At 39.6% G+C, this 15,368-nt stretch overlaps 1 protein-coding gene across 1 annotated transcript; it reads left to right on the top strand.

The window, feature by feature from the left end:
* The first annotated feature begins 3,655 nt into the window (after positions 1–3,655).
* On the top strand, positions 3,656–7,201 carry LOC129720412 (uncharacterized). Its single transcript, XM_055671891.1, has one exon. The coding sequence runs from the start codon at positions 3,656–3,658 to the stop codon at positions 7,199–7,201; it is 3,546 nt and encodes a 1,181-aa protein (XP_055527866.1).
* The last annotated feature ends 8,167 nt before the right edge of the window (positions 7,202–15,368 follow it).

The following is a 15,368-nucleotide window of genomic DNA, read 5'->3' as shown; positions in this document are numbered from 1 at the left end:
ATCAACAATTGCACATTTTAATGCTTCCAAAGCGGAATCAATATTCACTTGGTTTTGCAAATCAAGCTCATTATTGAAATTTCTCTCAATATAATTTTTGTATCTTTCCCAATTAGCTTTGTTATAATTGAAAACAGAGCTCATAGGGTTTAAAACTGATTCATGTGATAAAGAAAAAGTTATTGGAAGATGGTCAGAATCAAAGTCAGCATGTGTGATCAAATCACTACATACATGACTTTGATCTGTCAGCACCAAATCAATTGTTGAAGGATTTCTTACAGAAGAAAAGCATGTAGGACTATTCGGAGACAAAATAGAATAGTATCCTGAAGAACAATCATTGAATAAAATTTTGCCATTGGAATTACTTTGAGAATTATTCCATGAACGATGTTTAGCGTTAAAATCGCCGATTATGAAAAATTTCGAACGATTTCTGGTGAGTTTTTGTAAATCACCTTTAAAATAATTTTTGAGCTCGCGTGTGCATTGAAATGGTAAATATGCTGCGGCAATAAATAAAATCCCAAGTTCAGTTGGAACTTCAATTCCCAAAGTTTCAATAACTTTCGTCTCAAGGTGGGGAAGAGCACGATGTTTGATTCGGCGATGAATAACAATTGCAACTCCACCGCCGGAACCCTGAATCCTATCATATCTATGAACCACGTAATTGGGATCATATTTTAATTTTATGTTAGGTTTCAAAAATGTTTCAGTAATAATTGCAATATGCACATTATTTACTGTTAAAAAATTAAAAAGCTCATTCTCATTGGCCTTCAATGAGCGAGCATTCCAATTTAATATTTTAATTGTTTTATTTAAAATCATTGCTAAATTTTGAATTAGAAACAATTTTAATAGTAAAATTTGTGCCTATTTGAATGGCTTCAAACATTGATTTTGCCTGCAACATGGCGTTCATAAGATCGAACATTGCCTGTTGCAAAAAAGAAAGTTTACCTGCCGTAATAGGCCCCAGGCAGTTGACATTAGAAAAAATATTTTCGGCAGCAATATTAGCTGGAGTAATAGGTGTACAATTATTTTCTAGCGTGTTTTGCTTACCCATATTAACGGTCATTTTCGAACTACCAACACTAGGCGGTATAATGTTCGAACTACCTGTAACCTGTGCATAAGTTAAAGGAGTAGGTAAACTATGCGTCACTGGTACGCTTGGAGAATTTTGTTTTGAAGTTGGTTTTAATTGAGAAATTGAATTTTGTTTACCTTGCCTTGCCTTAACAATTGCTAAACGGACTGGGCATTGATAAAAATTTGACATATGGTTGCCGTTACAATTCGCACAGCGAAAATTTTTACTCTCTTTCACAGGACATGTGTCCTTTTTGTGAGAAGAGTCTCCACAATTAAGACATTTTTGGTCCATGTTACAGAATTTGGAACCATGGCCATAACGTTGGCAAGTACGGCATTGGGTGATATGCTTTTCACCTCCGCCATACTTCCTATAAGTTTCCCACTTTACACGCACATTATACAAAGCATGTGCTTTTTCAAAAAATTTTAAGTTATTAACCTCATTGCGGTTAAAATGAATTAAATAATTAACAAGGGAAATTCCAGTTCTCTGACTGTTTTCGCCTCGTGATTTTTGTTTCATTAGAATTACTTGGGTAGGGGCTATGCCAAGTAATTCTGTTAAAGTAAGTTTGATCTCATCAACGGTTTGATCGTTGGTGAGACCTTTCAAGACAACCTTGAACGGCTTGGCGTTCTTGGTGTCATATGTAAAAAATTTGTACATCTTGTCAGTTAAATACTGAACAAGACGATCACGACCCTTTACTGAGTCGGCTAATAAGCGGCATTCACCTCTACGGCCAATTTGATAGGTAACTTTAACGTCAGAAACAACCGTCGAAAGTTCCTTTTTGAATATTTTAAATTCAGAAGAAATAGTTACCACAATAGGTGGAACTTTCTCCTTTTTTAAAGATTTTATATTTTGTATAGTTTCATTATTGGTAACTTCCATTTCACCAGCTTCTTGCTCAGGCAAAATATCAAAAGGATTGTCACTACAGACACTCGATGTGTCAGAAAGAGATGCCTCTCTTTTCCTCCCCGCAGCGATGCGTGGTTTCTTTTTCCGTCCAGCCATTTCAGGTGATACGAAAAAAGTTAAAACAAATGTTAAATTCAAAAGTAGGTAGTCTTGAGAAAGACTGATGGGAAATAACTTTCAGGTAGTCTTTAAAAGACACACTGACAAAACACAAACTTTGAAGCTATAGGCAGTCAAAGACCAGTCCACAAGCAACCGAAAAAACGTCTGATCTGTAGGACAGTTCAAGACGCACTGATGAGATGAAGAGAACTATGATCACCTTGATAGTGAGACGGTGAGTGATGACTTATCGACAGCAGATGAGCTGAGCGATGAGTCGAATTATGAAGAGGAAGAACCTGAGTTTTTAAAAGAAGACACGCGACCGCGAGGGCGAAAATCAGCCAACGGGCTGGGCGGAAGGTTTCAGGACCAACGAAAGGTCAGCTTGCTGCGCGCAACGGGATTACAAAGAGACTTCCTATTTTCACTGGAAAGCCTGAGGAGTGGCCTTTATTTATCGGCAGCTACGAAGCCTCTAATAAAGCCTGCGGTTTCAACGATGTGGAAAATTTGGTTCGCCTGCAAGAAAGCCTAAAAGTCCATGCGTTGGAAAGTGTTCGAGGGCAACTTTTATTGCCAAAATCAGTGCCAAAAGTGATTAGCAAACTCCGTCTACTTTACGGCCGACCTGAACAATTATTGCATTGTCACCTTGAAAAGGTGAAGCAATTAGACCGCCCAAAAGCAGATAAATTGGAAACGTTTATTCCATTTGGGAATGCAGTAGAACAGTTATGTGACCACCTCGAAGCAGCGGGGTTGAAACAGCATATGATCAATCCCCTCTTAATTCAGGACTTGGTGGACAAACTGCCAGCCGGAGACAAAAAAGAATGGGTTCGTTTTCGAAACAAGCGAAAAACAGTAACGTTAAAAACGTTTTCTAATTTTATATCGCAAATTGTTTTGGAGGCGTGCGAGGCCAACGTGACGGTTGAAAACGTACCAGAATCCAAAATAAAGCAACGGGGAATCGGAAAAAGAGGAGCTCAAGAAAAGGCAGCACTTTTTAATCATAGCTCAATAGAAAATTCGAAAAACCAGACCCTCAATGCCAAACCGTGCAAAGTATGTAAAAGAACGGACCACCGTCTCCGTTTTTGCCAAGACTTCAAAGCGTTGGCCTTTGTTGACCGCATGAAGATCGTCGAAAGGAATAAGCTTTGCAAAATTTGTCTGAATGATCATGGTAACGCTTCCTGTTAATTTAAAATACGATGCAATGTTGGAGATTGTCGGGAGCGCCATCATCCGCTGTTGCATTTTTCTAGCAACCATGTAATCATCAACGCGCATATCCGTTCACCGGGATCAATTATCTTTCGACTAATCCCTGTGACCTTGCATTGTGGGCGAAAAAGTGTTAATGCGCTAGCGTTTCTCGATCGAGGAGCATCAATAACTCTGGTGGAGCGCTCACTAACGAATCAACTTGGAGTTGAAGGAATTAAGCAACCACTAACTATCAAATGGACAGCAAATGTAACACGAGTCGAACCAGAGTCCAGACGAATGAACCTACTGATATCGGCCTCGGGAGCAAGGGAAAAAAACCTGTTAAAATCCGCACAAACGGTTGAAAAACTGTTACTTCCAAAACAAGCACTCAACGTCGAAGAAATAGTTGATAAATATAGTCATCTCCGTGACCTGCCGATTGCGTCATATACCGATTGTCATCCAGATTTGCTAATCGGTTTAAACAACCTACACTTAATTGCGCCGATCGAAGCCAGAATTAGGGATGCAGGTGAGCCGATAGCTGTACGATCGAAACTAGGGTGGTCCATTTATGGTCCCACGGCAAACGAGATAACTGAAACGAATGTCATCGGGCACCACAGAGAAATCAGCAACGAAGATATATACAACATGCTTAAATCTCAGTATCGGCTGGAAGAGTGTACGGCGATAGTGGTACAGGAAACGCAGGATGAGAAGAGAGCACGAGAGATTTTGCAACGTACAACTGTGCGGAAAGGGAATGGATTCGAGACCGGGTTGCTGTGGAGAACGGACAATCTTAACTTTCCGGACAGCCTTCCGATGGCCCGTCGTAGGTTGAAACAATTAGAGCAGCGATTAGGAAAGTGTCCGGAACTATATAACAAGTTTCGACAAGAAGTCGAGCTGTACCAGCAAAAAGGGTACGCTCATCTGGCAACTCCGAAAGAGCTGGCCGAAACTGATCCTCGCAAGCGATGGTATCTTCCCTTGAATGTTATTCTTAAAGCGAAAAAGCCAGGCAGTATTCGTCTTGTGTGGGATGCCGCAGCTACAGTAAATGGTGTATCACTTAACAGCCAACTACTAATGGGACCTGACATGCTGACACCTTTAACATCCGTGATCAGCCTTTTTCGTGAACGTCGCGTTGCCTTTGGAGGAGACATACGTGAAATGTATCACCAAATAAAAATTCGCGAAGCCGATAAACAATCGCAGCGATTTCTACACAGGAAAAATTTGCATGACAAGGAACCCAGCGTTTACATTATGGATGTTGCTACGTTTGGGTCTACTAGTTCTCCCTGTTCGGCCCAATACGTCAAAAACCTAAATGCGTCGGAATTTTCAGCGGAGTATCCAGAAGCAGCCACAGCTATAATAAACAAACATTATGTCGACGACTATTTTGATAGTGTTGACACTATCGCAGAGGCTGTGAGGCGGGCCAAGGAAGTGCGTTTTATTCACTCCAAAGCTGGTTTCGAAATAAGAAACTGGGTCTCTAACTCTCCCGAAGTACTGCGGAGTCTGGGGGAACGAAATCAGGTTGAAGCTGTCCATTTCAACGTCGACAAAACCACAGATAATGAGCGAGTACTTGGAATAGTCTGGAATCCGACCTACGACACGTTCTCCTTTGCAACCGATCATCGGCTTCAGCTTCGACCGTATCTCGACGGAACGCAACGACCAACAAAGCGGTTGGTTTTAAGCTGTGTGATGGGATTTTTTGATCCGTTAGGACTACTGACTCCTTTCACTGTCCATGGAAAAATGCTCGTCCAAGATCTCTGGCGCAATGACTGTGGCTGGGATGACGAAATAGAGGACGAATCTTTGCATAAATGGACGGGTCTATTACCACAAGTGGAAGCCATCCGCATCCCTCGCTGTTACCTAGCGAATGTTTCTTCTGCCGAAATCGATTCACTTCCGCTGCACATCTTTATGGATGCAAGCGAGCAGGCGTTCGGATGCGTGGCCTATCTTAGGGTAGCAGTGCATGGAAAAGTTATGGCTCGTCTGGTGATGTCACGCTCGAAGGTAGCGCCACTAAAACGGCAGTCAGTCCCGCGACTTGAGCTAATGGCTGCAGTTTTGGGTTCACGACTGTCGTGCACGGTTAAATCACAGCATTATCTGCCAATTGGGAAACAGTTCCTTTGGTCAGACTCCCGGACGACGCTCAGTTGGATCCGCTCCGATCGAATAAAATACAAACAATTTGTGGCGTTTCGCATAGGGGAAATTCGAGAAAACAGTAACGTCTCGGACTGGCGATGGGTGTCAACTAAGATTAATATCGCTGACGTCCTGACAAAGTGGGGACCGTTAGACTCATCCAGTCCGTGGTTTAATGGCCCAGCATTTCTTCGCGATCCAGAAAACCAGTGGCCGACAATGGAATTACCGGCTGTCGATACCAGCGAAGAGATGCGCGCTTGTCTACTGCACCATTATACGACACATTCTGAACCAATAGTCAACGTGGATTCAACTAATCGTTGGATTCGTCTGTTGCGAAGTACAGCAAGCGCGATCCGTTTTATTAACAATTGTCGCAGAAAAGCTATCGGTCAACCGATGGTAGTATCGAAAGCAACACCGAAACAGGAAAAATGGATTTTATGTAAGCACAAATCAATACAGCGACCACTTCAGCAAGACGAGTTACTAGCGGCCGAAATGATCCTATGGAAGCAAGCTCAGCATGATGGTTTTTTGGATGAGGTGAGAGCGTTGGAGAAAAATTTAAACCTCAAGCCAGATAGTATTCCGGCGAAAATTGAAAAGTCCAGTTCGATCTACAAAATGTGTCCCATACTTGACACTGAAGGTGTTATGCGCGTCGGAGGTAGACTGCATCAGGCAAAATTTGCTTCATTTGACATGCAGCATCCCATTATACTCCCAAAGGGACATGCGGTGACCGATCGATTGATACTATTCTATCATGAAAAATTTGGTCATGCTAATCGTGAAACCGTATGCAACGAATTACGCCAACGATTTTATATTCCCAAACTTCGATCCGCGATAAAACTAGCGGTGACAAAGTGTATGTGGTGTCGCGTGCATCGCTGCCAACCGCAGGCTCCGCTGATGGCATCTTTACCGGTACAACGGGTTACACCACAGCTTCACCCCTTTAGCTCAACGGGTATAGACTACCATGGTCCAGTAGAAGTGTTGGTAGGACGACGATGGGAAAAAAGATGGGTAGCCCTCTTTACCTGTCTGGCAGTGCGAGCGGTGCACTTAGAAGTTGTACATAGTTTAAATACCCAGTCATGCTTAATGGCTATTAACAGATTCATCAACGATCGAGGTGCACCAGATGAATTTTTTTCCGACAACGGCACTAATTTCAAAGGTGCAAGTAATGAGTTAAAAACAATCAGGCAAATTAATCAACAAGCTGCAGAAAATGTAACAACTTCTGCAACCAAATGGCACTTTATTCCCCCTAGCTCTCCCCATATGGGCGGCGTGTGGGAACGCATGGTGCGATCAGTGAAAGCAATGCTGTTTGCGTTAGATGATGGGCGGAAATTAACAGATGAAATACTTCTCACTTCTTTGTCTGCGGCTAAGGATATGATCAATACCCGTCTTTTAGTCTATCTGCCGCAAGACTCAGCTGAAGCCGTAGCGATTACACCTAACCATTTTCTCCGCGGAACTATGAAAGAAGCCGATTATATGGTTGATAATCCTGTGGACCTAGCAGAAGCGATACAAAATGCCTACAAGCGATCACAGTACCTGGCTGATCGGATGTGGACTCGCTGGATAAAAGAGTACCTACCGACACTAAACAAAAGTTAAAAGTGGATGGAAGACAGGAAGCAGATTGTGGTGAGAGACTTAGTCTTTATCACAGATGGAAATCATCGAAAGCAATGGATTCGGGGTATCATCGATGAGGTGTTTGATGGTGAGGATGGCATAATAAGGCAGGCAAATATTCGGACAGCTACAGGAGTGCTCAGCAGAGCAGTTGCGAACTTGGCGATAATCGAAATTCCAGGTAAATCCGGCACTCCCGATGGTGGACCAGTACCGGAGTTACGGGCTGGGGTGTACAGAAAACCACTGGGCAGGCGCTCGTGAGAAGTGACGGTCTAGCATATAGGATAAATCGTTGATGAGCTTGGCGTCTATCTTCTATGTCACTTAACAAAAGAAAGAAAAAGAGGAATATTTCTTTTGAGCTTAAGCAACAGTTTGCGACGGAAGTGAATTTTTGTTGAGTTGTTTGAAATAATTAAATAATTAGTTACTTTGGCGAAAGGTTATTTATCATAAGTCGAAATATACCGTTTGGGTAAATTTATAAATTAAGACTTAACCTAATAAAATAATATAATTCCCTTACAGTAAAATAAATATTCATAAGCTAGCCAAACCTATGTAGTACGAGGATCTAGGGAACAAAACTATCAATTGTGAGTAGATGAAACAAAAATGATGTACAAGAATTACCTAATAGCATTAAAATGAATTACAGTTTAAGTTGCTAAGAAAAGGTGGTGCATTTTCCTCGAGGTAAATCCGAACACCACCTATGAAAACTTTTCCCAAATTGCTGAACAACTTTTGTCATAATGTACTCCTGAGGTTTAAATTTACAATTGCGGAGACTTCAATCTGCCTCCGCGGTCACTACCACTCCTCAGTTCGTCTTTGAAAGTGGTTCACTGCAGACGTGTTTCAGAGGTGAAGATTTCAAGTGATATCGAGTCTGAAACAAATAGAGAGTGTTTAGGACAATAGATCGCTGTCTCGCTATTGTTAGCGCCCGATCTTGCTTTTGTGACGGAACAATAATATGGAAACAAAAATGGTTCATGCAAGCAGTCTTAAGGTTATATTCGGGCCAATGTCGAAAATGCCAACGGATCGAGAGATTTTCGATTTCTTCCGGACACGAAACTGGATATGTGACATGCTGACTGCAATGTTCAGGGAACCAAAGGATTACGCGGTCTACGTAATGTTTCGTACCGAGGAAATAATAAAAACGGAGCTGCTGAAATGCCCACCTTCAGCTACTTTTGTGTATGAAGGTCTTCAGGAGACAATGGTTACGTTTGCTGCAGTAGTGGTAATTTTAAGTACGTGCGTATTTTCGGTCTTCCGGTCGAGCTGGAAGACAAGCACGTGACTACTGTCATGTCTTAGTTCGGTAAGATCCAGCACATGGTACGAGAATGGTACGGAACGGACACTGGCTACCCTATCTTGAATGGCGTTCGCGGCGTCCATATTAATATGGAAACGAAGATCCCATCTCATGTCTACGTTCAACATTTTCCAGCTAAAGTGTATTATGACGGAATGTCAAGCAAATGTTTTGTGTGTGGCGGTACAGACCACGTGAAGGCAAACTGCCCTAAACGTGTATCTGTTAATGCACGGTTAAACCAAAATGGCGGTCAAGGTACTTATGCGGAAATTGTTGCTGACGGAGCGAGAAAAGACGTTTTTCCTACTCTTCTCGACGTTGTAAAGGAATCATCAGGTGTCATCCAGGTGGAAGCTAAACCATCCGATGTAGTTGTAAGTGACTCAACGAGTGAATTAGCTGGTCCAAGTAACCGTTAACTGAGCAGGTTCTTTTCGAGCAGTCTTCGGGAGGTGAAAAGGTGAATACAGGGGCAGAAGTCCCTTCATCAACGGATATAGAACAAGATCCCAAATCGATGGATTTTGAGGAGATTAAATCTAAAAAAGTAGGAGGGTGGTATTCAAGACACGACCGCATGACGTTGACTACCGTATTCTTATATTCCATTGAAGAGGGAATTGTAGAGGGAATTGTAGAGGGAATTGCAACGCTTCTTTTACAAAGCTTCTGTAACAAAATTTCGAGGGACCAAAAGGTACCAGTTGCCGAAAGCTTTCTTGAAAGTTTTCTTGAAAGCTGCGCCGGCCGCTGTCGTAATATTAACACCAACACAAACATGCATTTTTGCAAGGTTTTTTCCGCTAGCAGCAGCATTTGGTAAAACAGAAAATTCAATTAGCCGCTTCTGTACCAAAATTTCGAGGCACCAAAAGGTGCCAGTTGCCGATTATATTGTTGTTTTTTGGTTAGTCCGTCCAGAATTCCAGCCATTTAAGTGTTTTGCATAACGGGTGAAACCGGCACGAGATGACCGGTACTATTTTGTTTTTTCTCCTTTTAGCTGCTAACACCGAGCGTCCGTATGTATCCGGTACGGTTTATTAATGAAACTGATGGGGTGAAATGTTCGAACGATACGTTTTATACCAAGGCTTCGTCAGATAAAAAGAAAGAACGAGGGGCTACATAGATGATGGAATGGTAGAGACAAATGTTTCTTGAAAGCTGCGCCGGCCGCTGTCGTAATATTAACACCAACACAAACATGCATTTTTGCAAGGTTTTTTCCACTAGCAGCAGCATTTGGTAAAACAGAAAATTCAATTAGCCGCTTCTGTACCAAAATTTCGAGGCACCAAAAGGTGCCAGTTGCCGATTATAGTTTCCTGGTTAGTCCGTCCAGAATTCCAGCCATTTAAGTGTTTTGCAGTAACCATTCACTACTAAAGCCACCAGCATTACGGGTGAAACCGGCACGAGATGACCGGTACTATTTTGTATTTCCTCCTTTCAGCTGCTATCACCTAGCGTCCGCATGTCACTGGTGCGGTTTTGGAATCAGAATGATGGGGCGCCGGCCGCTGTCGTAAAATTAACACCAACAAAAAGAGGCATATTTGCAAGGTTTTTTTCCACTAGCAGCAGCATAAACATCGGAAACAGAAAGTGACAACAACAATAACAACAAAGTCAGATAGATTGTATCCGTTAGTGTCGACTGTGCTTGGGAAGAGAGGAAGTGATTGGCTGCGCGGTATGATTTAGACAATCGATATTAATTACCAATTTTTCAATAGTGTATCTCAAACAATAGTTTGTTTTTGTTACATAAATTTAACCGTAAAAGAATTTCTGATCGATTGATGCCAAAACCTCGACAACCTGATTATAGATGACTGCAAAATAAGCGCTCAAAACCTGACCACTTTTCTCTGGTTTTCCCTGGTTGAATTACTAGATTTTCAAATTCAGGGGCCTAACTTCGATATAGACGTTAGTCAACGTCAAAACGATCAAGGAAACAGAAGAAAGAGACGACAACGGCTGATGAGCGATCCAACTCAACAACTTCTGATTCGGATAGCACTTCAGCGAACAAAGTGAGGATCAACGCACCAAGCGATGATTTAATTGTAATGCAGGTAACGAGGTCTCGGTCTAAACAAAATAAACCATGAACTTTACATACAACATCGCAACCATCAACCTGAACAGTACTATCAATCTTATCTATAAGATGCTTTTGAAGGATTTTCTGCATAATCATGATGTGGACATTGCTTTCTTACAAGAAGTAGTGTACGAAGATTTTTCGTTTGTATCAAATTACAATAGTATTGTTAACATTAACTCTGATAAAACGGGAACTGCGTTTCTGCTGAAAAAGAATGTCGTTTACAAGCATCAAATATTAGACCTCTCTGGGCGTTTATTATCTGTTGTAGTAAATGGTATTAATTTTGTGAATGTCTATGCATTCTCTGGTACAAACAAAAAAAGCAACGTGACGATCTTTTCCTCAATCAAATAGCTATTCATTTGTCAAAACCAAACTGCAAATTTTCAGTTCTTGGGGGTGATTTTAATTGCATTCTGAACAACGATGATTCTAATGGGGTGGTTAAGAACTTTTGTTATGGGTTGAGAGAATTAGTAAAACAACTGCAGTTGAAAGACGTTTTAATGGAGTTGGAAAGCGAAATATACCTTTTTTCGTGGAGAAAGTGCATCTCGGTTGGACCGATTTTACGGCCCAGGAGCATTCATGGATTCAGTGCTTGGCGTTAAAAATATTGCAGTACCCTTTTCGGATCATCAAGACAGCTTGAAGCTAAAAATGGAAGCAACAGAACGAAGTGTCGGAACGTTTCAATATAGAGTATGCGCGACTGAAAACTAGACAAATTTATGCTGATAGAAACTCGTGGTGGAATTTTGCTTTCAAAGCCAAAGTGAGAAATTTTTACAAATCGGAAAGTTGGAAATTAAATCAAACTCAAGCAGCGGAGAAAAGTAAACTTTATTCGTCGCTTGAGGCTTTGATAACAAGAAAAATAACTGGAGAAAGTGTAGAAGATGAAATTGCAGTGGTCAAATCCAATCTAATGAAAATTGAGCAACTTAGAATACGAAACTATGAACAGAAAATTAAAGAAACCTCTCTTGCGGAAGGGGAACGACTGAGTCTTTTCCATGTAACAAAGAGAATCAATGCCAGATCATATGAAGATAACAATGATTATCCAAAAAAATGCAGGATATTCCAAAAATGCTTAACAATATTCACAGTTATTATAGTAAACAATTTTCAAAAGAACCAGAAAATGATGTTATTGGACTTGATAATCCATTGAACAACATAGTTTTGTGCTTAGATGCAGATGATGGTGATACTTTAAAGGATCCTATTACGGCGGATGAAGCCTTCGCTACTCTGAAAAAATGCTCCAAGAAAAAATCTCCGGGTCCGGACGGACTCACGTATGAGTTTTATCTAAAACATTTCGACATTTCAAAAGACGATATGCTCACGATATTCAACGGTTACCTTAGTGGTGTAATGATATCTCCAAAAGAATTTAGTGAAGGTATTATTACTCTTATTCCAAAAAAGGCAATCCAGCTTTAATTGAAAATCAACGTCCAATCAGCTTGCTAAACACGGATTACAAGCTGTTTACTAAAATTCTAGCAAACAGAATAACAAAAATAATCGACAAAATTATAGGTCCGGGTCAAAGTGCAATTGAGCAAGATAGAGGTTGTATAGATAACTTGAAGGATATAAGACGATTGATAACAAGAGCGATAGAATCCAAAAAGTTTAAAGGTTTCCTGCTGAGTGTCGATTTCGAAAAAGCTTTCGATAAAGTGAATCACAATTGGTTGTGGAAAAACATGGATAAGTTCCAGTTTTCGCCAGAAATAACCAGGTGCATACGTAAATTATATGCTAAAGCTACATCAAGAGTCCTCTTCAACGGATTTCTGACGCCGGAGTTCGCTATCGGTTCATCAGTGAGACAGGGATGCCCACTAAGCATGCTCTTGTTTGCACCAGATGTGGAACCGCTAATAAGATCTATTAGTAGTAGTAGCTGTGGTGTTCTTGTATATAGCCAGTTCTTGAAAGTTGTTGCATACGCGGATGATTTAAATATTTTCATCAGAACGCAAGAAGAGTTTGATTTGGTGATGCAAATCCTCAGCTCTTTTGCAAGTTTTGCGAAGATAAGGTTAAACTTTGAAAAGTCATCATTTTTGCGAATAAATAATATACAATCTGGTCCGCAGTTAGTTAAAGAAGTAACCGAAGTTAAGATTCTTGGAGTTTTCATTAGCAATTCGTGGAATAACATGATAGAGAACAATTTTAATAAAATTATTAGAGATATGAACTTCTTGTTCCAATGTCATCGAATGCGAAACCTAAATCTATTTCAGAAAACATGGCTATCAAACTTCTTTGTCCTTTCAAAGTTATGGTACGTTGCACAAGTTCTACCACCAAAAAACAAAAAAAAATATTTAAAATTTTATTTTATTTTATTATATTCTTTATTAGGGCAAGATGTTTTGAAACATCTTGCCCTAATAAAGAATGCTGTTGGTAAATTTCTGTGGAACGGTCAAATGTTCAAAATAACAAGAGATCAACTATACTTAGATCCCGGAAAAGGAGGATTGAGACTAATTGATCCTGAGTCTAAGTGTCAAGCGCTATTTCTTAAGAATGCCCTATGGAACAAAAATGAGGAAGTTAGTGAATACGAGAAATATCTTTTGGATTACCGAAATAAAGCACAACTAACGCGTAATGCGAAGGAATGGTTGAAAAACGCAAACCGGATAAACGAAGAGTCTATTCTGAAAACCGCCAAAGCAATATACTGGAAGTTGATTGACGATAAACATATTACTGTTGGAGCAGAAAATCGATTTCCTGGAATCCGGTGGGATATTGTGTGGGACAATTTAAACCAAATTTTTTTATTGTCGGCTGATAAATCAAGTGTTTATAAATTAGTGAACGATATTATTCCGAACAAAGAAAAACTAGTCGAATATAAAATTGGTAATGTAACCAATGCTGACTGTGAAACCTGTGGTGCTCCAGATAATAATTTACATAGAATTCGTGAATGTAAAAAATCAAAAGAAATTAGAAAATGGGTTAAAAATATCATGCGAAAAAGGATGAAAACAGAACTTGATCATTTTGACCATTTACTTCAATGGATAATTAACGTTAAAAATCAGCAAAATTGCGCAATATTATGGCTGGGAATACATACATTGGCATGGTGCATTTCAGGGGAAGCGAATTCGGTAGTTTATTCTGTTTCGAAAAATCGATAAGAGATGCGAGGTGGAATAATCGGAAAACTTTTAAAAAATGTTTTGGGATTTTCTTAAACTGTGGTTAAGAAAAGTTTTGATTGATTTTGTTAATGTAATGAAAAAGAATACGAAAATGTTAGAATGTAAGTTAGATTAATGTAGGTTAGGAAAGTGTACAGAAAAAAATGAAAAAGTCTTTGCTATGTTGTAATACTGAAATGGGCAAATAAATAATATAAAAAAAATCAACGCCATGCTGATTTCATCCAGAACTCATAAAATCAATGTTTTCGTCGTTTAGGACAATGAAATACTGCAACTTATTTTAGACAAAACTGTAATTTTGGACTGAATTAACATCATTCGAAATCAACAAAACTGGTTCTTATACTGATACTTTATTTGATGTAATTAAACACGAAGTACCCCCGATGAAAAGGAGACGTAATTTAAATATGAAAATTCCTTTCTGGTATAACAGTCATATTGAAAAATTTGAAAACCGTGAAAAACACATGAAACCATTAAAAAACACAAGTGAAAATTTAGCAATCTAGTTCGATATATTCGATCCATCAGATCTTATTATCAGTAATGCATTCGATGAACTTAATGCTAAAACTAAACTTGAAGTAAAGTCCTGCCCGAAAAACTTCTCTAATTACGTAAAAACTAAACTAAATATTACAATTCTTCCTCTGTAATGCATTTTGACACAAGTGTCGAAAAGGGTTTGCAATTTTTCCGCAAAATTCCTCCGAAAAATTTATGCAACATTTTCTGAAAAGGATCAAGTGCGACTGCATTATTTTGCATTTTTCATTTTATCCGGACTTCTAGAGGGATATTGACTTAAATCAATTTCATGTGCAGGATATTTTGCAGGTGCTGAGTAACTTAGATGCCTTAAAAGCTCCAGGACCAGACAGAATCCCCGTAGTATTTATGAAAATTCTTGCAGTGGAGCTTACTGCTCTATTTTCTGACTTTTTAACATGTCACTGGAATACGGATGCTTTACAAACAATGGAAAAACTCACTTCTAGTGACTAAACTCAAGTCTGGCCGTAAATCTGAGATACGTAATTATCGTGAATTAGGCCATAATTTTTTGCATTCCCAAACTATTCGTAGCAATTCACTTAAATTACTCACTGAAAGCAATGGATAGTTAAAAATTTGATTTGATCGCATCGATATATCAGTGCTACTCTTCAAATTGTAAAAATTTGGGCTTGAATCAGGACTCTAAAAATAGCTCGAATGATATATAACAAACCACCAACAAATAGTTAAATTTACAGACAAAACTCAAATCCGTTTCTAGTTAGTTCTGATGTCCCCCAAGGCTCTATCTTGGGACCTTTTTTTTCATCTTGTACGTTAACGACATATCCGCTAACCTCAAAAAAAAAAACAGAAGTGTTAACTTATGCCAACGATATGAAGTTCTTTTTGGAAATAAGACATCAATGCATACCAGAATGAAATAAACGTAGGGTAACGGACCTATAAATCGCCTAC

Source organism: Wyeomyia smithii, chromosome 2, assembly GCF_029784165.1.
Source record: "Wyeomyia smithii strain HCP4-BCI-WySm-NY-G18 chromosome 2, ASM2978416v1, whole genome shotgun sequence".
Classification (NCBI taxonomy): domain Eukaryota; kingdom Metazoa; phylum Arthropoda; class Insecta; order Diptera; family Culicidae; genus Wyeomyia; species Wyeomyia smithii.
Note: the sequence above shows the minus strand (reverse complement) of the source record. Positions and strands in the feature narration are given on the sequence as shown.